At 36.3% G+C, this 25,723-nt stretch overlaps 1 protein-coding gene across 3 annotated transcripts in view; it reads right to left on the bottom strand.

Annotated features, from left to right (window-relative positions):
- gdap2 (ganglioside induced differentiation associated protein 2) overlaps positions 1-25,723 on the bottom strand; it is a 50,639-nt gene that overhangs the window by 24,101 nt on the left and 815 nt on the right. Inside the window, exons 1-11 of one of the 3 annotated variants that reach the window (XM_022214300.2) lie at positions 23,894-24,125; positions 21,548-21,769; positions 15,383-15,522; positions 14,815-14,968; positions 14,101-14,189; positions 12,885-12,961; positions 11,460-11,619; positions 7,121-7,271; positions 5,559-5,635; positions 4,150-4,226; positions 826-965 (exon numbers count right to left, since the gene is read on the bottom strand). In XM_022214300.2, the coding sequence (XP_022069992.1) occupies positions 826-965; positions 4,150-4,226; positions 5,559-5,635; positions 7,121-7,271; positions 11,460-11,619; positions 12,885-12,961; positions 14,101-14,189; positions 14,815-14,968; positions 15,383-15,522; positions 21,548-21,732 (1,250 nt within the window). In that variant the 5' untranslated portion in view covers positions 21,733-21,769; positions 23,894-24,125. Of the gene's footprint in view, positions 1-825; positions 966-4,149; positions 4,227-5,558; positions 5,636-7,120; positions 7,272-11,459; positions 11,620-12,884; positions 12,962-14,100; positions 14,190-14,814; positions 14,969-15,382; positions 15,523-21,547; positions 21,770-23,893; positions 24,126-25,723 lie in introns of those variants that run through there. The other 2 variants (XM_022214301.2, XM_051959132.1) reach the window with 2 other exon arrangements.

Genomic DNA, 25,723 nt, shown 5'->3' with positions numbered 1-25,723 from the left:
TTTTTTTTAAAACAGATAAAGATTTTTTCAATTTGATTTTTATGATTTATAGGATTATATTTGTCATACTGCAAAAAAACGACACTATACTGCAGTGAACAACGAGCCTTCGGGGGGTAAAACTTGAAATAAGCAAATAAACAAAAAATTCACAAAGTTACATTTTTCTTTTAGAATTATTTATTGCTTTATAAATTTGTCATCTTTGACTTGTCTCTACTTCTAGCCATGGTTGTGCAGCTTATGCTTCATACTGCAGAGAAAAACGAGCCCACATTAAGTAAAGATGTGCAAAAAACTGCCTGAAATTGGAAAAAGAGTCTATAGAGTCTAAAATCTGACTGACTGATTGATAAAATAAATGTATTAACTTGCACGATTAACAACTTTATACCAGCATTCCTCTCTAGCATTTTATTTTTTACCATAACCAATTCTTAAACTCTCAATTGCACCATATTGCAGAGAAAAATGAACCCACAGTGAGTAAAGATGTGCAAAAAATGCCCAGAAGTTGCAGAAAGTGTCTATGGTCTAAAATCTGACTGCCTGATTGACAAAATAAATATATTCACAATTTTCTCTTTGCACTGCAGTCAAAAACGAGCTCACAGAGAATAAAAACGCGCAAAAACAGGATAAATGCTTTGAAACCCAGTCTACCGAGTCCAAAAAAACATCAAAAATCTTTAAATCTAACTACAAAATGTTGCACATGTGTGTATGAAATACAACATTTCCCAGCATGCACTCAGCTTAAGGTTCATGCACAGCTCTTACAAAGGGAGCGTGCTGCAGCTCAGGTGAGTAAAACGTCACACTTACTTGGCGTCCACGATGTCGTAAAGGTGCTTGAGGAAGTCGGAGTCCAGATGGTTGTGTTCTCCGGTCAGAGTGTGGAAATAAACCATCACGTACTCCTTCACCGTGATGTGGTCCATGACGTGGATGAAGTACAGCAGGGCCTGCACACGCACACACAGTAGACTTTAACACCTTTTTTATGCTTTTATTTTAGCTGAATAACCTGTTTTGGATCACTGTTTTTTTAAAGGTTGTAGTTGGTGATTTAATATTTGAGCCACAGGTAGTTAACGGAGAAAAAATTACAGACATGAGACTAAAATGCGTTCATTTTCGGGCTGAACTGCAGGCAGTGTTTACACGATATGTAAACAAATAAAATTTAAAAAATGCACGCAGATTCATATAGTATGCAGATTCACCATTTTTATCAATACTTATAACACTTTAAAACATGCTCTATATCCTGATTCAAGGTAGTTTTCTTTCATGTTTTCCAAACAGATAATTAGAGATTTATTTAACTTTAGTTTTTTAGGATTTAGAGCATTATATTTGTGTCATACTGCAAAAAAACAGACTTTAAATTGCAGTGAAAAACTAACCTACAGGATATACATGCTCCTAAAATGTATTTACTACTTGAGAAGTTAAATATTTGACCATGCAGACACTAAAACTGCTTACAATCTAAAATAATTTGGGATTATATCTACAGTGGGTACGGAAAGTATTCAGACCCCTTGAAATTTTTCACTCTCTGTGTCATTGCAGCCATTTGCCAAAATCAAAAAAGTTCATTTTATTTCTCATTAATGTACACTCAGCACCCCATCTTGACAGAAAAAAAACGAAATGTAGAAATTTTTGCACATTTATTAAAAAAGAAAAACTGAAATATCACATGGTCAGAAGTATTCAGACCCTGTGCTCAGTATTGAGTAGAAGCTCCCTTTTCAGCTCGTACAGCCATGAGTCTTCTTGGGAATGACGCAACAAGTTTTTCACACCAGGATTTGGGGATCCTCTGCCATTCTTCCTTGCAGATCCTCTCCAGTTCTGTCAGGTTGGATGGTGAACGTTGGTGGACAGACATTTTGAGGTCTCTCCAGAGATGCTCAATTGGGTTTAGGTCAGGGCTCTGGCTGGGCCAGTCAAGAACGGTCACAGAGTTGTTCTGAAGCCACTCCTTTGTTATTTTAGCTGTGTGCTTAGGGTCATTGTCCTGTTGAAAGGTGAACCTTCGGCCCAATCTGAGGTCCTGAGCACTCTGGAAGAGGTTTTCCTCCAGGATATCTCTGTACTTGGCTGCATTCATCCTTCCTTCAATTGCAACCAGTCGTCCTGTCCCTGCAGCTGAAAAACACCCCCCCCACAACATGATGCTCCCACCACCATGTTTCACTGTAGGGATTGTATTGGGCAGGTGATGAGCAGTGCCTGCTTTTCTCCACACATACCGCTTAGAATTAACACCAAAAAGTTCAATCTTGGTCTCACCAGACCAGAGAATCTTATTCCTCATAGTCTGGGAGTCCTTCATGTGTTTTTTAAACTCCATGCGGGCTTTCATGTGTCTTGCACTGAGGAGAGGCTTCCGTCGGGCCACTCTGCCATAAAGCCCCGACTGGTGGAGGGCTGCAGTGATAGTTGACTTTGTGGAACTTTCTCCTATCTCCCGACTGCATCTCTGGAGCTCAGCCACAGTGATCTTTGGGTTCTTCTTTACCCCTCTCACCAAGGCTCTTCTCCCACCATTGCTCAGTTTGGCTGGACGGCCAGGTCTAGGAAGAGTTGTGGTCGTCCCAAACTTCTTCCATTTGAGGATTATGGAGGCCACTGTGCTCTGAGGAACCTTGAGTGCTGCAGAAATTCTTTTGTAACCTTGTCCAGATCTGTGCCTTGCCACAGTTCTGTCTCTGAGCTCCTTGGGCAGTTCCTTCCACCTCATGATTCTCATTTGCTCTGACATGCACTGTGAGCTGTAAGGTCTTATATAGACAGGTGTGTGCCTTTCCTAATCAAGTCCAATCAGTTTAATTAAACACAGCTGGACTCCAATAAAGAAGCAGAACCATCTCGAGGAGGATCAGAAGAAATGGACAGCATGTGAGTTAAATATGAATGTCGTTGCACAGGGTCTGAATACTTCTGACCATGTGATATTTCAGTTTTTCTTTTTTAATACATTAGCAAAAATTTCTACATTTCTGTTTTTTCGGTCAAGATGGGGTGCTGAGTGTACATTAATGAGAAATAAAATGAACTTTTTTGATTTTGGCAAATGGCTGCAATGACACAGAGTGAAAAATTTCAAGGGGTCTGAATACTTTCCGTACCCACTGTATCTATAAAATTATGTTTATTAATATTATTTCTATTTTATTATTGCTGTAAGGCACTTTGTGATTGTTTTATCTGTAAAAGGTGCTATATAAATGAATTTTACTTACTAGATACATGCTTCTGAAATATATTTACTACTTCAAAATACTTCAGTGAACAAAACGTGGAATAATTGACCCTGCAGAGGTTAAAACTGTTAATTTAAAATAACTCAGGATTTTTATTTTCCAAGGTTGCAGCTTTAGTATTTTTGTTGCATGGTGACGCAGTATTTGAGCCACAGGTACGCCGATACATGCTTCTAAAATGTATTTACTATTTTCAAATGCATGTTGAGCAAATAAAAAGTTAAATATTTGATCCTGCAGATATTAAAACTGTTAACAATTTAAATAACTTGGGATTTTTTTCTTCTAGGGTTGTAGCTTTATTATTTTTCAAGTATGGTAATAAAGTATTTGAGCCACAGGTACTCCAATACCTGCTTCTAAAACGTATTTGCTATTTTAAACAGTGTGCTGAATGAAGAAAAAGTTAAATATCTGATCCTGCAGATGTTAAAACTGTTAACAATTTAGAATAACTTGGGATTTTTGTTTTATAAGGTTGCGGTTTTGGTATTTTTGCTGCATGGTGATGCAGTATTTGAGACACATGTACTTGCTAAGCACATGTTTCAAAAATATATTTACTACTTCAAACTTTGGTTAAAACTGTTAACAATTTAGAATAACGTACAAACACACGTTGCAAGATCACAGGATTTGCAACAAAATGCAGATGCGACACGTTTATGTGCACACAAACAAAACACATTTGTCCAAATTGCAAACATGGATGAGTGTGTTTGAATACAGATGCAAAGTTAAAAGGACAAACACAGATTCCGTGAACACGCAGAGACAGAAGCTGCTACATTCAACCAGAGAAAAGTCAAAACTGACTGACTGCAATGTCAAGAAAAGGCTTCTATTTTGAAATAGCCTCAGATTTTGGTACCTTTTCAATGTCGATGAGGGTCACTGGGATGTTTCGTCCAACCACGACCATCACTGTCCGTCCACACATGTCCACACCTACAGAAACGCACATCAACACAACAAACGGTTCAATTATGACTTCTAAATCTCGATTTCCAGAGTCTCAGAAGTTAGAATTTGCAGCTTTTTGCACTTTTGTGTCTTTGTAAATTCAACATCTTTAAGGTTTTGGACAAAATAAGAAGCCTTTTAAACTTTTCCCTCAATGTTCTAACATTTTGTAGATTAAATAATGAGGATGATAGGATATTATATAATTTGACAGCTGTTTAACAGATATAGTTATAATAACACATCATTTCATTTGAATAACTCCAAAGTCAGTCTTCAGAGTTAGTAAGTCGCCTGCATCTGCAACAAATAACAATTACTATAATAATTTAATGATTTCCTTGATTTATCAAACAAAAATGCCAAACGTTCTCTGGTTTATGATTCTTAAATGTCAAGATTTTCTGCCTTTTAGTGTTTAATCTAATTATAAATAGATTTTTTCTGTGTACATTTTGTTTTTGGACAATTTGTGCGACAAAATAAGTAAATTAGAAGGCAGTTTTCATTACTATTATTACCATCATCATCATGTTTATTGCTGTTATTGTTGTTGAAACAAATTATTGAACAGTTCTTATTGAACTATCGGCTCTTAAATTTAGCTTTAAGGTTGTTTTAGGCTGCTGCTACCTAACATTAAAGATGCTCTTTGTGTACTATTGTAATGCACATGCATTAATATGTGCAATTCTGCTACTTCTACAATTAGTACTTATGTAAATTTTGATTTCTTTTTTATTTTGTACAGCATTCCTTGAATTTTTACCCTATCTTTGCTGCTGTGAACGGATTAATAAAGGCTTATCTTTTGTGTGATTCATGTGAAATCAGAGACATATCATCATTTTTCTTTATTACTGGTCTGTTTTGTGTCATCTATCACACACCTCCACACTGTTTTATGCTGTTTTTCTCAGCTTAACACGCCGTACTGTATCTATTACCTTTAAAATTAAAGATAATCTTTGCAAAAACAGATGCTTAAAACAATCAGAAAGCTGGGTGTTCTATAGTTTGACAAAGCATGTTAAACACAGCATTAAAGTTTTTCAAATATCATTTTACATCCGACAGCTGAAGTTGCACAACAACACTGCCTCCTACTGGTGAGGGTGTAAAACTGCACCTCACAGCTCAAAGTTCACAGAGATGATGCATTTCATTTACGTGTTTTTCTTTTTAAATCCTGCAAACAAAAGCTGGGTGAGTGGAAGACAGTATAGAAACTTCAACCACACACACACGCCCCTTTGTTTCGTTTCACATTTACAGAAATGAAACGCACGATAATGGAAGATATGAGTAAACTCCTACCGGTTTGGTATAAGGCTTTCAGTGCAGCGATGTCTGACAGATCTTCTGCTCTCGCTCGACACAACCAGCGACTGTAGCTGAAACAGACACAGCTTTAATTTATGGTGCATGGATGAAACCACACCACATAATACAGAGTGGACATGCATCTGAAATACTGCAACCATTGCCTTCATAGAAACTTTACTAGAAAGTAAAATATAGAGGCATTTGGGAGTTAATAATTGATGTGTTAAAGCTCTAAATAATCTCTGCTTGACAGTTCCTCATGCAGTAAATTAATTTGTTGTCAGCTATAAATAATAGGTTAAACTTGGGAAAAGAAATATCACACTGCAAACTCGGAGGCCTTTTTTAATAGTGGAGGACGAAGTATTCAAATCAGTAAAAATAGTTAATGCTGCTTCTAAAAGTGGCACTATTGCAAGTAAAAGTCCTGCATTTATAATTGTACTAGCTAGTAAAAGTTTTAGAAGTATTAGCTAAGAAAGCGCACCAATCTTCTGAACCTAACAACCAGCCAATGTGTGTGAAAGACGTGCTACCTTAAATTTATCAATATCATTTATCAGAGACAGAAACTGCAAAAACAGAAAGATGCATCAGATGTTCAATGTGCAGCTTCAAACTAATCAAATCTAAGCTTAAAAATTATGACATTTAATCAAAATTATTGCAAAATTCACATTCTGTATTCAAATCTGCTCTCTTTTTAACCAAGAAGCTATTAGAGGCTCCATTTTTTACAGTGCAGGAAAGACATTAGAAGAGTATTGTACAAGTTGAATTTTTTTTTTCATTTTTGCAAAATAAGTAATCATTATTTTTCTATCTATGGCATTATGAATTTTGCATATCTTGCCATAATTGAGCTACTTCAGTCGAGGTGCAGGACGTTACACTATAGCGAAAAATGAGTCAAAATGTCAGAGGAGCTAGTGTTACTCGTAATGTAGCTCATGCTAGCGTTCCTGTAATGTAGCCAATTCTAGCATTCCTCTTAATGTACACAATACTAGTGTTATTCTTAATGTAGCCAATGCTAGCATTATTCTTAATGTAGCCAATGCTAGTGTTCCTGTAATGTAGCTAATGCTAGCGTTACTCTTAATGTGGCCAATGCTAGCGTTACTCTTAATGTAGCCAATGCTAGTGTTACTCTTAATGTAGCTAATGCGTGTGTTACTATTCATGTAGCCAATGCTAGTGTTACTATTCCTGCAGCTAATGTCAATGTTACTGTTACTGCTTTGCAAAAGTTTCTCAATATGAGAAAGTTGTGAAAATACACAAGAATACAAAACATACAGTACATGAATATCAAGGACAGTATCAAGATGCATAATCTGGAATCTTATAGCAACTGGTTTAGCAACAGGAAGAATGTAAACAAGAACTAAGAAGGCTTGTAAAAAGCTCCCTGGTTACGTATTGTGGAGATGGCACCATGGCTAACAGTTCAATATGTTGATCCTTCATGGTATATTACAGAGTATTATTACATAAAAATGAGTGTTAACGCAGTATGTTCCGGCTCTGTTAGCATTTGGTTGGATTCTTACTTTCTCTGGTGCTGTTTCTGCATGGCTGCCTCTGACATCTGGCCCTGTAAGATCAGTTTCCTCTGTTTGTCCACGTCGCCCTCCATCCGAGCGAAGGCATGATTCCCCACTTGACCCAGATCCAAATCCAGGTTCTCCTCCTCGCAGTCATCTAGAAAAACAGATAGCGAGTGGATATTTAAGTTTTTAATCTTTAATGGAGTTACTGTAAAGTTATATGCAGATGGAACAGATGTGCATATTCAAATGTGTTATATTTAAACACAAATATGACTGAAATTACACTTTTTACAGAATGTATTCAGTAAAACAACAAGAATGTGGCTTCTTTCTTCTCTAATATGCTAATTTTTTCCTAAAAATATTCACTGCATGCTTTTATTTATCAGATTACTAATCTTCCTACTAATTTGCATTAGTGTCCTGGCTTGTCTGTGTTTATTTATTACACACATCCATTATTTGCATGTGTTCGAGTCCACCACATGCATCGCTGTATGCATGTCCATGCATTTTATCGACCTCCACAAGGCCGCATCTGTGTGTTAGCGTGCATACATCAGCCTGTTGTTATTGGGTTTCTCTTGCAGGCTGCTGCTTGCTTTGGATCGACACCCTGAAGAAATATCACTCTGCTTTGAAACGCCAGGCCAGCAGACATCACACTGGAGGTCAGCGGAGGCGACTGGCTTCAACGTGGAAACCACAAACAGTAACACATGGGCTGGTGTTACTTTTACAATCCTCCTCACCCAAAACCTAACATTTAACCAGAGCTTCGGTTAGGTAAACTGGAGAGGTCATAGAAAATGCAGGTTTTATGGGCAGTTTAGGGCCTGAAAGGGAGATCAAACTGAAACTATCAATAGTTATTGTTAATGTAGATAATGCTAGTGGTACTGCTAATGTAGCTAATGCTAGAGTTTTCATTTAGCAGACACTTTTATCCAAAGCGACGTACAGCACAGGTGCAGGACATTACAATAACAGTAATAATAGTCACAATGTGTTTTTGTTGTGCTTTGTCTTATTTCTATGCAACACAGTCAGTTACAACACCATCACGGGAACATTGAGCCTTTCTCAGTCCCTTCAAAACTACAGTAGAAGTGGTTTCCTTTCACATACACTCACTGGACACGCTATTAAGTTCACCTGTTCAACTGTTTGTTAATGCAAATGTCTAAACCGATCACATGGCAGCGACTCGATGCACTTAAGCATGTAGACGTGATCAAGAAGACTTGCTGACGTTCAAATGGGGAGGAAAGGTGTTTAAAGCGACTCTGAGTGTGGCTGGTCTGACTACTTCGCAAACTGATGATCTACAACCATATCTAGGGTTTCTCAGAGAACGAGCCAAACAAGAGAAAATATCCAGTGAGCAGCAGTTCTCTGGGAGAAAATGCCTTGTTGATGCCAGAGGAGAACGGTCAGAATGGTTTGAGATGATAGAAAGGCAACAGAGACTCATAACCACACCAAAGTAGCATCTCTGAACACACAAAACATCCAACCTTGAAGCAGACACAGCAGCAGAAGACCACAATCCTGTCAGCTAAGATCAGGAAACTGATGCTACAATTCACCAAAGCAGACAATGGAAGACTGGACAAAGGTTGCTTGGTCTGATGAATCTCGATATCGGGTGAGAAATTGGCGTAAACACCATAAAAACATGGATCCATCCTGGCTTTCATCAATGGTTCAGGCTTCTGGTGGCGTAATGGAGAGGGAGATATTTTCTTGGCACAAACTGAGCATCATTTAAACCCCACAGCCTCCGAGTGTTGTTACTGACCATGTCCATCTATTTATGACCACAGAGGACCTTCTTCTAAAGGATACTTAAAGCTGAAATCATCTCAAACTGCTTTCTTGAACATAACAATGAGTTGAAGCATAAAAACACCAAGGCACTCTCTGGGTGAATAAAATGCCTTTAATACTACATGGCAAGTCAAAAAAGGAGACAATAAGCCCCGACGCGTTTCAGCCTACAAGGCTTTCCTCAGGGGGACAAACAGAGTAAAAGGACACACCATGTGGTCCTTATAATCAAAAGAACCAACCAATAGAAATCCTCCACCTGTCAAGGAGGAAGTGGAGAGAGTAACCAGTGCTTGCAAGCACTAAAAAAAAAAAAAAATCTAAGAAAAACAGAATAATCAATATCCTCATTTTTTGACTTGCCATGTAGTATTAAAGGCATTTTATTCACCCAGAGAGTGCCTTGGTGTTTTTATGCTTTTATTACGATTTTTCCCCTACCAAAGAGCACCTCTGTTTTGTGAATATTTACTCAGTGGATGTCCAGGAAGCGTTCCTCTTTTACCCTCTTTTTTGATAACAATGAGTTGACTGGACTCCAATGGCCTCCAGAGTCAAACAATCTTTGTCCAAAATCATGTCAATACGGACCAAAATCTCTGAGGAACATTTCCTTGTTGAATTGAGGCAGTTCTGAAGGCAAAAGAGTCCAACTGGTACTAGACAGTCAGTAATTATCATTTGGAAGTACAACAACAGCCAGGTACAACAGCTGATCTACAAGACACTTTCTGACATTCAAGTCCTTCGTCTACCTTATCAGTTAATACACTTTTATTATTAATGAATCCATCATCATCAAGTAAACTCCATAAAAGCAGCCTGCAGCTCTGTCTTTCTATGGAATAATACTGATTTCTTGGTTACAGAAAGAAAAAAACTGCATAAAAACACGACAAAAAAGCACCTGCTGCGTTCGGACTCCCAATTGTCATATTCAGACGACATTGTGTGGAAAACCTGATGTCATCCAGTAAGGAAGCAGTGCATGAGTGGGCGTGCAGGAGTAGGTGTGTGTGAGTCGGTAAAAGGTAGCCAGATGTTCCACTGACCCAGTTAAAAAATGTTTTTCCATGTCCTCAGACTGACTCAGCGACTACCTGAACTTAAACAAACGATCCTCACATTCAGTCCTGCCCCAGAACTACATCTGTGGACAAAACCTAATGTTGTGGTCGACTAACCGGGTTGTTAAACAGTCAAAATATTCTCAGTTAATGCTGAAGTGCCTCAAATTTGTCAAAATTAGGGTTGAGGTTCCCTTTCTTTGGTCAGAAATAAAGTGGAATCAAGTGAGGGACGTAGAAGCAGAGTGGTCTAAGTCATAAAAAATCCAAACTGAGTTTTATATTATTTCTGTATTATTTTATGGTGTAGACCAGGGGTCGGCAACCTTTAACACTCAAAGAGCCATTTTGACCGGTTTCCCACAGAAAAGAAAACACCGGGAGCCGCAAAATCTTTTTGGCATTTAAAATGAAGACAACACTGCATATATCGCTTTTTTACCTCTATGCCCTTGTTAATCAGTCGTGATTAATTAATTACAAAGCCTCTAATTAGATAGATTCATTTTTTAATTGTGTCCTTCCACTAATATTTATCTTACTTGGTTAATGTCATTTTTGCTCCTGGACCTCATATGTTACGTAATGTTAGCTGGAAATCAATATTTTGTGAATGTCTATATAACTTGTAAAATCTAATTATCTTAAGCTAATAACTTTTCTCCGGTAAGTCGCTGCCCTATTTTCCAAGACGACACTCCTCTGACTCTCTGAGCTGCTGCCTGGATGCTGGACGTGTTCTTGCGACTAACGTGTATTACCCTATCATGAGTACTTTTGACTCAAAGACAAGACGTGTCTTTCTTGGAGTGGAGCTTTAATACAGGCTTGCCATTCTTGAGTACAAAACGATGTGAAACTACAGGCGTTGCTTCTCCAGGAGCAAAACAAAAAAAGGCACGAAACGTGCGGGAATCGGAAGCTCCGTGTTGTCTCTCTGCATCAATTTGCGCTCTCATGTCACAGGGGAAAACCCCAGCAGCACATCCGGTGGAGTGACACGTCAAAATAAGAGCGGTAATTTCACAATAAAATTCTCTATATTAAAATGCACTGAAAGGCAGAACAATTTATTTTCCAAAGGTTCAGGGAGCCACAACAGAGGGCTGAAAGAGCCGCATGCGGCTCCGGAGCCGCGGGTTGCCGACCCCTGGTGTAGATTTTAGTGGCAAAGTGGTCTAACCCTCAACCCATATATAGCGTTACAGTGGCACTTCAGATGCTAGACCATTCTTGAAAACACAAAACTTTGAACCCATTTTGAGGGTCAGACCACTCTGCTTCCAAACCCTTATTTAGCCAACTTTCAAAACTGTAACAGGAATTCCACTGATGTTTAACACAAGAAGGAGGTTTAAATTCAAAACCACTTGAACAAATACGACGCCAAACCATATAAACAGATTGCCGACATTTTCATACAGTTTAAAATGATTTCTTACCTTCCAGGGTTCCGGGTTTCTCAGCGATGCGGATCTGTCTCTCCGGGACGACAGGTTCACCCTCGGAGTTCCCGATGTCAGCCGGAATAAGAGGCAGGAAGGTCTTCTCCTCGTCCTCAGAGCGAGGATAATAGAGAGGCAGCAACTTCTTGAACACAGGCTGAAACAACACACATATGAAAATTTAAAGTCTTTTACTGACTACAAGTACTATCTAAGCTTATCTCTTCCTGTTAGTTGGACTAGATTTTGCCAATTTCCTTGTTTGTAAAAAGTTGGTACTAAGTTTGAACAAATTTCTTAATTTGGCAGCCCTATCAATCAGTAATCAGTCAATCAGTGACACAAAATTTAAGACAGCGATAAAGACATCTTGAATGTGCTCATATGTCAGACAGATTTTCAGTGACTCGGACAAAGTGATGCTGTTTTAGTGAACTTTACTTCATAAATCTCTATCCAGAAGGCATTAAACACCACAGAAGACTTTGTCATGGTGCCCACTGCTAGTTAAACTCCTGCAATGTCACCATAAATTTGAACCTCCTCTGGTTTCTACAGCATTTAACAATAAGAGGCTCCTCCTGGTGGAAGAACCAGGTACTACAGCTGATCTACGACATATTTTCTTTTAATTTAGTTCAATGGTTCATTTTATTATTATACTTATTCTGTTATTTTTGCTAAAAATATATTTAAAAAAGTAAAAGTGATGTGTTCTGAGAAAAAATGGAATTGTGGATAAATTAAATGGTCTTTTTGATTTATAAGAATTAAATTAAGGGTATTTGCAATAAATATCCAGTCCAGATATTAAACTGGGTATTTAAATTCATCTAAACGTACATAACTGCGACACAAAGTGTATTTTTTGGTCTTTTCTTCTCCATTTTACATGCATAACTACAATAATTGTATATTTGGCTTTATGGGTTTCCATAAAAAGTCGTTTATGCTTAACAGTCCACCTGAACGCCTCCAAACTCCTGTTTCTTTGCTAAATGTGCTGCTCTTGCTCTGACATGGTGTTACATAACAGGAAGGATGAGAAAAAAATGGACTTAACTTAGAGGAACATGTGTGTTCAGGCTTTCAGAAGGTTGGAGAAATTAACCGGGAATCACTCTGCTTTGATGATCAAACACATTCTCAAACTCTCCCTTTGCCATTTTAACAGCTGAATAAGATTAATCTGACTCTATGAACTTGTTTTCTCTGAGTTTACAAAACTGAAATTACATTTTTAGCAACACCATTACACGGAAATTATGTGACAAAGACATTAAAGTGACCAGTGAGGGTTAGAAATCCAGCAGAAATTCCACATTCTACCTTTCACACACTGGAAAATTATTCCGCACACAAATGATCACCAGTGTAAGATGCAGTTAAAAGGCAGCTGGCACAGATTAAAGCCAAACAAACCTCCTCTGCGTCCGACACGGCGAAAACCACCGTCTCAATGCGGTTTCCGTGATTCTCCAGGAACCTGCGCACTGTTCCTGTAAACACAAAAACACAACTGTTAGCTTAAATATTAGGACAAAACAAGTAAAGGAACTTGGAATTTTGATCAACTAAGATTACAAAATGGACAAAAAATGAGAAAAACGCCTTAAAAATTCCGGTGTTCCCAAAGATTTTCATAGATACGACAGGGAAAAGCAGCTTTTGTAGAAAAAAAGAGTGATTTCATGCTAACTTTTCTATGGATCAGATCTCTTTCTCCACAATACTACGGACAAACACTTTGGAAACTGGCAAAACATTCAACACAAATGCATTCATTTTTGTGTATGTATTTACTAAACAAAAATAACATTCCAGCATTAAATCTAAGGTTATATTTTGCAGTTTTGTTCTCGGTTTATGGTCATTTTGGAAGATGTACTTTGTGTTAATGCTTAGTTTTAGCCTCATACTGACATACGTTTCTTCATTTTGCAAAATGCATCTGAAACAGGGATGCTTTTTGTTTCAAATATCAGATTACGATATTACTGTGTGCTAAAGTCAACACATCAGTGAAGCTAAATGCCAGTTTGTTTGTCCTGAGTTTGGTATAATCAAATTTGTGTCTGTCTGTTCAATTTCTTCATCTAATTTAAAGCATTTATAGCGGATCTGTGTGGGACTGAAGTTAAATTCTGAATTTCCAAGATAATTATCAGTGGTTTTGTGAAACAGAAATCCTGACAGATGACATAATAAATAAAAAACAAGTTCGGTAAGTGCTACCACGCTAATAAAAGCTCTTTGTGCATCTTTCGTAAGTCTCTGTAACCCTGAACAGTTTCTGGGAAATGTTTTTGTTCCTGTTGTGTTCTTCCTCACTGTAGGTTAATTTTTCACTGTGATAAAAAGTCCTGAACCTTCAGGGAAACAGAACAACGATGACTGGAGGCTTTAAACACAGAATGCTTTACATCATAAAAAACTAGAAAACGGAAGTTGAATTTTGTTACACATATACACATTTGAGACACGTAGAATAAAGTGATTTTGATCAAATTCACAGATTTTAAACCTAGGTTTGGTTACAAACATCTGATGATTTTTTCTGTTTTTATGGGGTCATTTTGGGGAATATTTAAACCAGTCGGTCAGTGTTTTTGTGTAACTGTGAGTGTTTGTGTCTTACTGAAAGCGATGTGTGTTGCGTCCACCAGTGGATAGCCTCTTTTAGTCGTACTGACGACGCAGAGGCCAACCGACGACATCGACTGCTCTCTGTGGCGACAAGAAGGAAAAACATCACATTTCTACAAGATACTGGTTGGATTCACAAACAGTCTGTCATTCTATCAAATCTCTTTAAAAACACACATACCTTTGCACACCAAATATTAAAGTCCTTTATGCTATTAAAGGAATTTATTAAGTTTAAGAACTGCCTGTGCATAACTTAGCATACAGTTTTATTGTTCTGTCTTCACATTTTATACTCATTTATTTATACTCATGTATTTTACTGGAAACACACATGAACAACTACATTTTTCCTTCCACCAAATAAATTATATTGCAACTCTTACATATTGAGATGCTCTGTGACTTTTGCACTTTTAAACTTTTAAGAATGAACATGTTTGGTAAAACCACATGCAGCTTTTCTCCAAACACTGTCACTGACATGATTATTGTGAAAACGCTCCTTCAGAACGGGCTGGAAGGCTCTGAGAGGCTTTCATCAAACCTCTGTTTGTTTGTCTGTCGGGGTCAAACGTTGTTTATCAAACACTGAGGGGAAGTGAAAGGATAAAATCTGTCCCGATCACTCAAATCGACTGATATGAAACGCTGCTTTGGAGGACGAAAGCCCAGTCAGCGGGGGTGAGGAGTGTTTGATTCTTACGCTGCCAGCTGCATGATGTTTCTGTAGCAGCTGTATAATGAACTCTCTGCTGCCGTCCTGTACTTGGTTTTGAACTTGGGTCCCACCGTGTGGATGATGAACCTCGCTGCCAGGTTAAAGCCTTTGGTCAGCTTCGCCTCGCCGGTCCGACATCCTGCAGACAAAAACATACCATGGATTCAGTGCAAAAGAAAAAAACTCTTCACAGCTTCAACAGATGTGTTTTTAAGAGATAAAAAGACATTTTTATATGTAGATGTAGATCTTCAATTCAGCTTCAGCATCTTTGCATTTTAAACTGTGAGGCTGACTTCAGGGATGCAGTATGAACATTAATTCTTCTGTCAGTTCTGTTCCTTCTGCTCTGATCCACACTGTAGTTCAACAGTATTTCAGTCGTCCTAAACGTTCCTATACTGGATAAAGGAGCTTTATTATGAAGATCAGCTGAGCATCAGGCGCCTGCTTACGTCTAATCCTCCCGCTGACATTTATGTTTTGCTGCTGCTGGTCACTGAGCTGAAATCGACTTTTTCTCAGCAGTCAGAGCTCATCTAAACGTTCCAACCTTTGAGTTTGAGCAGCTCGTCTCTCAGCTCCGGTCCGGCCAGCTGGTGGATGCTGTCAGAAACCGGGTTCTTGTCCGTCAGCGACTCGTTGCTGGTGTTCACGATGGCGGTGCAGTTTAGCAGAGCGACATCCCCGGTGCTGGTGGGGAAAAACAAGCAAAGAAAGAAACAATATAATGAGAAAACACACTTAAACATACAGGCACAATCACATCACAAAATAATGATCTTTAGATTTAGCTTCAGTCAGAATCTTGGAAGAAACACTAAACTAGTTTGGTCTAAGTTTGTTGCATTTTTTTCTTATTTATTAACTTATCTTTTTACTGTTTTATCATTTCTTTTTACTTTATTCATTTATCATTTTATTATTTATGTATATATAATTTCATTGATTTATTCTTTAATCTATCATTTTGTTTTATTTCTTATTTATTAATTTATTGAATTTTCAATTTATTATTTTTATTTACTTTTTTACCATTTTATTTATTGTTTTATAATTTCATTTTTACTTTATTCATTTATCATTTTATTATTTATGTATATATAATTTCATTCATTTATTTTTATCTATCATTTTGTTTTATTTTTTATTCATCATTTTATTGAATTTTCAATTTATTTATTTTTATTTATTTTTTATTTATCAGTGCACTGATTTATTTTTAATTCATTATTTTATTTTACTACTTTATTTTTTATTTGTTTTTATTTTATTATTTTTCTTGTAACGCATATTTCATATTTATCCTCTATTTATTGCGAGAAATGTGCTCCAGTTGCTATTTTATTGTCAGGTTTCTATTTCTACTTAATTATTTCCTGCAGAGAATCCTCGTGAGATTTCTCCTACCTCCAAACATATAACACACCTTTTACTTTGTTTTCATGCTTATTTAATCTGTTCTCTGTTTATACTGCCTGCAGTTCAGTCAGAAAGTCCCTGAATGTTTGTGCTATGACAGCAGAGTCACTAATAAATTCCCAGGGGCACTGAGGAGTGCAGAAACTTTAGCTTTGACATGTAGAATCAGGTGTTTTTGATTAAATATCACAATTACAAGCTTAGATATGGTTGTTTCCAGACCGAAAAGCACGCTGGAGAGTTAAAAACGCAACAATTTTCTCTGTTTTTATAGTTTCTGGCTCTGATGATGGTTCAATTTGGACAATTTTTTAAAAAACAAGATTCTTTTTAAAGCCATTGATGGATTTGTTGCTTTAGAAAGCTTATCAGACATGTGGTGTATTTGCATGGAGACAACCAAAGCATGCATTATCACATAACACCTTTACACTGCAAACATTCATCCAAACAAACTATGAAAGCACAGTACTTCTTCTGTTGCTTCAGCAGCGCTTTGGAAAGAACACTGAGGAAACGGTTGTGTTGAAACGATTTGATCACAAGACAATTTCAGACAGCAGGAGAAAGAAGGAAGAGGGCTTTTCTTTTGCTTTAGAGCAGGGGTGTCAAACATAGAGGGTCTAATCCGCCTTCAGGACGACTTTATGAAGAGTAAAAACTACAGAGAAGACATTAGCTGCAGATTGTAAATTAGTAAAACTGTAAATTTAAAATAATTTCTGGACCATGACAAGTTGTTCTGATCAGAAAGTAAAATACTGGATTGTTTGTTGCTCTTTTGTGTCTCATTTTTGTAATATTTTGTTGTCTGTCTTTTGTCATTTATCTCGTGTTTTTGTCATTTTGTGTTTCCTTTGTGTCTTGCTTGTGTTGTTCGTCTGTTTTTGTTATTATTTCATTGCTTTTGTCATTTTTTTTGTCTTGTCCGTGTGCATTTTTTGTTGCTAAATAACTTGTCTCTGTTTTGTTTTGTGTCACGTCTAATTTTTGTCATTTTGTGTCACATTTTCTAATATTTTGTCTTTTTTGTCTGACTTTTGTTTGTCTCATGTTTTTGTCATTTTGTGTTTCCTTTTTGTTTCGCTTCTGTTTTTGTCATTTTGTGTTTTGCTTCGTTTTGTGTACCGTTTTCGTCGTTTTGTGTCTTTTTTGTTATTTTTTGTCTCATTTGTGTCCATTTCTTGTTGCCTTGCAACATTTTGCTGGACTTTAGTCGTTTTGTGTTTTCTTTTTGTCTCGCTTCTGTTTGTTGTCCATTTTTTGGTCGTTTTGTAATTTTTTGTCTCTGTTTTGTTTCATGCCGTTTGTCTCATTTTTGTCATTTTGTGTCTCATTTTGTAATCTTTTGTCTTGTTTTTGTTGCAGTATGCTGTTGCTGTTTTGTGGTAATAATAAATGAGTCATAATGTCAAACCAAGCAGGCTGCAGATCTGGTAGTTCCTGTTTTATTATCGTCTGTATAAATCCTCCGGCTATGAATACTCCTGAAGCCAAACTTCTCTTTTACTCCCTGTTTAAAGAACGTTATTCTGCTTTCGTTTGAAGGTGTTGCGTGTAAAACTGTTCAGAGACACGATGACAGATTTATATTGTGACAACAACAGCAACAAACAAAGCCAAAGGAACGCCGCTGCCAGATTTTTCTGTGAAGGAAGTTCAGTGTGGGAACGGTTCGGTAGTAAAAAGCTCACATGGACGTTCAAACAGGAACAGAATTTTAATCAGCAGAAGCAGAAACATTAAATACAGAGTCTAAAAACAGCCGTTACAACAAATTACACTAACAAGTGGGGTTGTGTTAGCCTAGCCGTGCTAGACAACCCACAGCAACGAATTTAATTCTCTGCCAGGGTGGGTCTAGTTACCCTCCATAAGGCTCGAGGCTGGATTCTCCTAAAACTGGCCGGACCAATCACCATGAAGTGTAGAGTCAGAAGGCGGGCGTAACTAAGTGACGACAGAGGTGTGACGATTCTGACAGAAACAACCGGAAACAACTAGCCTAGCCGCGCTAGACAACCCACGGCAACGAATTTAATTCTCTGCCAGGGTCGGTCAAAAACGACAACAGTGGTTGAGCTCCATTAGCACCGACTCTGAATAATCTTTCTGTTAACATGTCTGTAATATACTTGAGCTTCACCCATTGACTGTATAAATAAGGCTTCACCGAACTACCGCATCCTCTGATTTCCGGCGCTCTAGGAGCCTATTTGTTGCACTGATTGGTTGTATACCTACCCAACTGCTGCAGAGTGATTTGATAGACAACCTTCCTACACCCTTGTGTCTTCAGACCTGGGTCTAGCGCGGCTAGGCTAGGGTTGTTTCTGACTAATTTGATTAATTGTTGATGAGATTTGCACCATTCTGGACACATTTCCATTCATTTTACACAAATTTTGCATCATTTCAGACACAATTTGAGTCACTTCAGATTAATTTGTAGTAACTTTGTCCATATTTTGCATTATTTTGGACATATTTTGAGTCAATTTAGACGAACCTTTAGTCATTTTAGAAACATTTTGAGGTGTTGTTGACTAACTTAGTAATTTGCCAATAAGATTCAAGTCATTTTGGACAAACTTTAGTTATTTTAGACAAATTTTGGTCTTTCTACACATAGTTCATTAACTGTTGGCAAGATTTGTCTCACTTTGGACACAGTTTCAGTCATTTTTTTGACATATTTTGTATTATTTTGGACATATTTTTAGTCATTTTAGAAACATTTTGAGTTGTTTCTGACTAATTCTGTTAATTGTTGACAAGATTTGTGTCACTTTGGACACAGTTTCATTCATTTTGGACAAATTTTGCAGTATTTCAGACACAATTTGAGTCATTTCTGACTAATTTTGAGTGATTTTGGACTCATTTAGATTAATTTTTAGTCATTTTGAGTTGTTGTTGACTAATTTGATTATTTGTCAATAAAATTCAAGTCATTTTGACAAATTTGATAAACTATAAACAAGATTTGTGTCATTTTGGACATATTTTCACTCATTTTGCACACATTCTGCATTATTTCAGACACAATTTGAGAAATTTTTGACTAATGTTGAATGATTTTGGACTAACTTGAAGTAATTTTGTACAAATTTGGCTATTTTTGATCATAGCTGCAGCACCAGCAGTGTAAAATGAACTTTGGAACCGAGCATAAAAATGTATTTACACATTTTCTGCATTAAAAAAGTGAATATTTACAGGTGATATAACCTTTAAATAAATGGAAACTGAAAACACAGTGCCTTAAAATAGAGTTATCACCAGAACAGAGGTGAAAAATGTGCCTATGAGGGACGTTTCGAACATGTGCAACCTCCTCTGAGTGTTTTCATTTCCAGCGGTCACGAGCTGAAGGAGGTCAGACTGCTGGAGGGTCGACGCTTCGTCGGCTCGGTCGTGTTGTTGCAGCAGGAATGTGTTTCCTCCTGATGACTGCCGCTGCAACAACGAGGCCTCACACAGAAAACGCTGCTAAAGACGGTCATGTGTTCCTGCACAAAGAGGATTTACGAGCTGCTCTGGAGTCTGAACTGGTCTGAGTGGAGACGCAAAGAGCAGAAACACAAAAACTACCGCCGACAACGCTTCAGTCACACAACGACCGATACTGGAGTTAAAATGACAACAATCACTCAACACTGTCGTTTCCCTGCTAGCGCTTTTCTTCTGGTGACTTTCTCTTCACTATCCGACATGTTTTTGTTGAATTGTGTAACATTAACGACATTTATAGTCATATTAAAGCTGACAGTAAATCCCAAAATGATTTAAAATTAGTCTAAAGTGACTCAAATTGTGTCTGAAATAATGCTAAATTTGTACAAAATGAATGAAAATGTGTCCAAAATAACACAAATTTCGCCAGTAATTAATCAAATTAGTCTAAAACAACTCAAGGTGTTTCTAAAATGACCAAACATGAGTCTAAAATGACTCAAAATATGTCTGAAATTATGCAAAATTAGCACAAAATGACACCTAATTAGTTCAAAATCACTCCAAATGAGTCTGAAGTGACTTAAATCGTGTGTGGAATAACTTAAAATTAGTCCAAAATGAATGAAAATATGTCCAAAATGACTTGAATCTTGTCAATAAATAATCATTATTATTACCTACAAATTACCCTACAAAAACTCAAGATGTCACTAGAACGACAAAAAATATGTCTAAAATTACCAATAATGAGTCTAGAATAACTAAAATGTGTCCAAAATGACTTGGATCTTGTCAACAATTAGTCAAATTTGTCAACAAAAACTCAAAATGTGTCAAAAATGACTCCAAATTAGTCCAAAATCACTCCAAGTGCAGCTAAAGTCGCACATAAATTGTCTGGAAAAAAATGCAAAATTTATGCAAAATGAGTAAAAATGTGCCCAAACTGACACATCTTGTCCAAACATTACACAATTTAGTCAAAAATTACTGCTTAAAATAAATAAAATGACTCAAAATGAGTCTAAAATGGCTAATATTAGTCTAAAACAACTCAAAATGTTTCTAGAATGACTCAAAATATGTATATAATGACTCCAAATTAGTCCAAAATGACTTGAATCCTGCCAACAATTAATCAAATTAGTCAAAGATAATTCAAACTGTTTCTAAATTTAACTAAATAGGGTCTAAAATGACTAAAATTAGTCCAAAATAATGTAAAATTTGTACAAAATGACCCCAAATTAGTCCAAACTCACTCCAAATGAGTCTAAAGTGACTCAAACTGTGTCTGAAATAATGGAAAGTTAGTCCAAAATTAATGAAAATGTGTCTAAAATTACTCAAATTCTGTCAACAATTAATCAGATCAGTCAAAAACAACTCAAAATGTTTCTAAATGACTAAAAATGAGTCTAAAATTACTCAATATGTCCAAAATAATGCAAAACCTGTACAATATCATTCCAACTGAGTGAATTTCAAACATTGATCCACAGCATGATACTGCCACCACCATGCCCACCGCTGTCTTTAAGGATTTCTAACTGAAAAACTAGTGATACCTTTGAGATTTTACATGTTTTGTTTCATAACATTCCCAGAAGCAAATTGGAAGGATTTTTTTTTAAAAATTTGGTGACTCGGCATGGAACGATTTTGGATTCAGGGCTAAAAATGGGGCAACACTCGATTTGATTTCACAGTCTCAGAACAACTAAGACAATAAAACATAACGTAAACCACCAGCTCCATGTGTAACTCTTTTAAAAGATCTTGTTTTCATGTTTTCTGTGTTGATAAAAAGCTGCTGACATGAAGAAACGTGACTCACAACAGGATGATCTTGCGGTTGATGTCGGGTCTGCAGGGGAACGGTGAGGGGAAGCTCTGCTGGCCCGGCGGACCGTCGCTGACGTCCTGAGGAGGCGCTTCCTCTCCATCCTCACCCAGCTGCTGCTGCCATGTGGGGAGAGTCTGGACGTCCACAAACTGGGAGCGAGCACCCAGAGGATCCATCCGTCTGGAGCTAACGGCTCAGAAAGAACAAAAGCTGCTGGGATATGAGCAGAGAGACGGTGGTCCTTATTTATAAAGACACGATACAATAAGTCTTTATTTATAAAGAAAAGACAGGCCTTTATTAACCCCATAGAGGAGAGATCTGCAGTTACAGCAGCAAAGAGGAGTCAACTTACACTCATTTGGAGGGATTCTGTATATATTTAGCATCATCTTGTACATATTTTCAGTCATTTTAGACTCATTTTTAGTCATTTCAGAAACATTTCGAGCTGTTTTTGTCAAATATGATTATTTGTTGACAACATTTGAGTCATTTTATACTCATTTTCTGTCATTTTTGACATTCTGAGTAATTTTGGACACATTTTGAGTGATTTTAGACTCATTTTAGTCACTTTGGGCTAATTTCGAATAATTTCAGATTAATTTAGAGTCATTTTAGAAACATTTTCAGTCATTTTAGACTAATTTTCACTCATTTTGGACAAATTCTGAGTAATTTTGGACACATTTTGAGTCATTTAGATGAAGATTAGTCATTTTGGACACATTTGGAGTCATTTTGTGCAGATTTGCATTATATCAGACATATTTTCAGTAATTTTAGACTTATTTTAAGAAATTTTGAGTAGACTGGATTACTTGTTGAGAAGACTCAAGTCATTCTGGACTAATTCTAGTTATTCTAGACTAACTGTCAGTCGTTATGGACAGTATTTTAGACACATTTTGAGTGATTGTGGACTAATGTGGAGTCATTTTGGAGTATTTTAAGTCATTTCAGACTAATTTTGAGTGATTTTGGACAAATAATGAGACATTTTGTGCAGATTTTGCATTATTTTTGACATATTCTTAGTCATTTTCGACGCATTTTTAGTAATTTTAGAAAAAAAATTTAAGTTGTTTTTGCCTGATTAATTGTTGAAAAGATTCAAGTCATTTCGGACTAATTTTAGTCATTTTAGACAAACTTTCAGTCATTTTGGATTTATTTTAAGTCCTTTTGAACACATTTTGAGATATTTGAGAGTAATATTAGTTATTCTGGACTAATTTTGAGTGATTTTGGACTAATTTCATATCATTTTAGATTAATTTTGAATGATGTTGGATAATTTGGAGTAATTTTTCGCAGGTTTTGCATTATTATGAGTAGAAATACTCACACAAAAGTATTTATACAGCACAGAGTTTTTGAATTTCATGCCTGTACACATCCGTATGTAAATTCCCCATGTCATATCTGAGTACATCTATAAGTGTCAGGCTTGTAGAAAATCCTGCCTGTGAGAAAACATAAACTGAGATTTTAGATGCGATTTTGTTATTTTAAGGCACGCTGAGCCTTCAACATCCAGCCTGACTGCAGCCACATGAACCACATCGCTCTGATTTCTAGCAGCAAACTCACCAAGAACCGTGCGTGTGATCAAATTGTCGGCAGATTGGAGGAGATAAACTCCACGCTTCAGTAAATACAAGCGTGACAGCAGCCTCTGTTTCCAGTAATGATGTTACCTCGGCTCCAGACACAAAGCAGAACAGATCTCATGAACCTCAGATAAACTCACTGCGTTGTGTTAAACCCCATGACAGTAATCTGGCTCTGTTACAATGCATACACACTTTATTCACTTATGACTTATTAAACATCATTCAGCAGCAAATTACATTCTCATTAAGTCATTTAGAGAACAAAAATGCTTCTGAAATAAAAAGAACCTGTTGCTTTTCTTGCGATTATGTAACTAAATATTGGATTTTAAGGTCAAATTATTATTTTAGAAAAACAACTGCATTTTCACCAACTTCTGCTTTTCATATGCGCTCAGTTGCTTATTTTCTGTCTTTAAATTAAATATATTTGCTTTCAGACGAACAAAACAAGCAGTTTAAAGAGTCCAGCTGTAATATTTGACACTGTGCTGCTGCTGTTTTAATGGAAGTAACAGCTGAAAATGACTAAATCAGGCAAACACAGGCTGCTAGTGTGGCAGCATGAAGAGGAATTAGTGCAGAGAAACTGTCAACAATTCATTTCCCCGCTCGCAATTCATCTCCCTGGACGTATTTAGGTCGGTTTCCAGTTCACATACTGTCGTAACAAATCATAAAAGCCTGAGTTCTGGTTAGCAACAACATATTTACCTACCTAGCCAATTATGTTTCCCCCAGGCAGAGGTGATGTTCACGCCAAAAAATGATCAATAAATTCTCAGAAAATGCTTGTAGACTCAGGAGGTATCGCAGTTCCTCGGAGTTCTCATAGCAGAAAGCGAAATAACCGCAATTTCAGCCGAAAAAGAAGTTTAAAAGTGACAATTAGCCAGGTTTACACATTTAGCATTCATGCTAGGAGCTGATTGCTGCAATGGAAAGCTAACGAAAGTTGATGGAGCAGCGTCCGGTCAAGACTTTCAAAATAAAATACCCCGAGACATAAAAGATTTAATTGTACAACTGTTGCCAGAATTACAAAGAAATTACGGAGGTACTCCTGGACGCAAGTATAAAAAGAAAGCCAAAATAGAATTTTCAAAAAGTAAATATAGGAATAAAAAATATATATTTACCACAATTTTGAACAGCACATTATTGTATTTCTTCGTCTTTCTCATACGTATCATCCTGTCCAAACATTTTACTAGGCTGTCTGTAAAATATTTTGTAATATTTCCATTTTTTTTGAAAAAATATACCAATGAACCTTTCCCATCTGATTACTTGTCTTTTTTGCAGCACAAGTTTCCTGAAATGTATATTTTAATATACAAATTAAATATTATGAATCTAAACAAAAAATCCTGTGTTGCTTCCATTTCCAGAAAACACACTTATAAAATCAGATTCAAAAGTTTAGGTTTCATGTTATTTCCAAACTAAAATCAAAGTTTTCCATGTCTCCTTTAACAAAATGACAAAAAAATGTGTCAAAGTTACTCAAACTGTGTTCAGAATTACACAAATCTGGTCAAAATTTAAAGAAATTAGTCAATAGTTACTCAAAATATGCCTGAAATCATGTAAAATTTGTACTAAATGATTCAGAATACGTTCAAAATGATAAAAACTTAAAAAAATATTCTTAGTCTTAAATCATCAAATAATTTAAAATTATTCCAAAATGACACAAACCTTGCCAAAAATTACTTAAATTAGTTTTTAAAAAAGAACCAAAACCCACCCAAAATGCTTAAAAACTAATCTAAAATGCATCACATTATATACAAAATAATCACTTTGTAAAAAAAAAGTACACATTTTAGGCAGACAAACAATATATCTATTTTTACTATTACTGTTCTAAAACATTCTAAAAATCAAACTATGAATGGCATGTGAATAAATATTTTTGTAAAAAACTGAAAAACGCATAATCAAATAAACAAGATGTAAGACGACATGTTGTGGAAGCAAAATATAAATATATTAAAAAATCCCTCACAAGAACATTAAAAAATATTCTTTTTCAAGAAAAGAGTCATGTTTTTCTGCAAAGAAAAACAATATGTCTTGATAAAGACAAGGCAATGTCTTGATAAGAAAAATACATTGAAAAGTAGCACAATATCTATTTATACATTTGTGATGTCTACTCTCAGATCCAATTCTCCACTTGTCCATTATAATTCGCAATATAGAGAACAACTGATGGTTTATTAAGACCCTACTTATGTCAGGATGCTGGATAATTAAATGACAAATACATATGGATGGAGTTTAATAAAAAATTGTACAAATTATTTAGTGTAATTTGCACAAATTTGCAAGTTACAATACAATACAATTCAATGACTTTATTAACTCAATTTATGTGAATGTGACTTGTTTCGGTTGTGTTAAGTTGTTTTGTGTCATGAGTTGATTATTTTTGCATCTTGTTTCGGTTGTTTTAAATTGTTTTGATTATTTTGCATCTTGTTTCGGTTGTTTTAAATTGTTTTGATTATTTTGCATCTTGTTTCGGTTGTTTTCAGTTGTT

The sequence above is a fragment of the Acanthochromis polyacanthus genome, chromosome 14 (genome assembly GCF_021347895.1).
Source record: "Acanthochromis polyacanthus isolate Apoly-LR-REF ecotype Palm Island chromosome 14, KAUST_Apoly_ChrSc, whole genome shotgun sequence".
Classification (NCBI taxonomy): Eukaryota; Metazoa; Chordata; class Actinopteri; family Pomacentridae; genus Acanthochromis; species Acanthochromis polyacanthus.
Note: the sequence above shows the minus strand (reverse complement) of the source record. Positions and strands in the feature narration are given on the sequence as shown.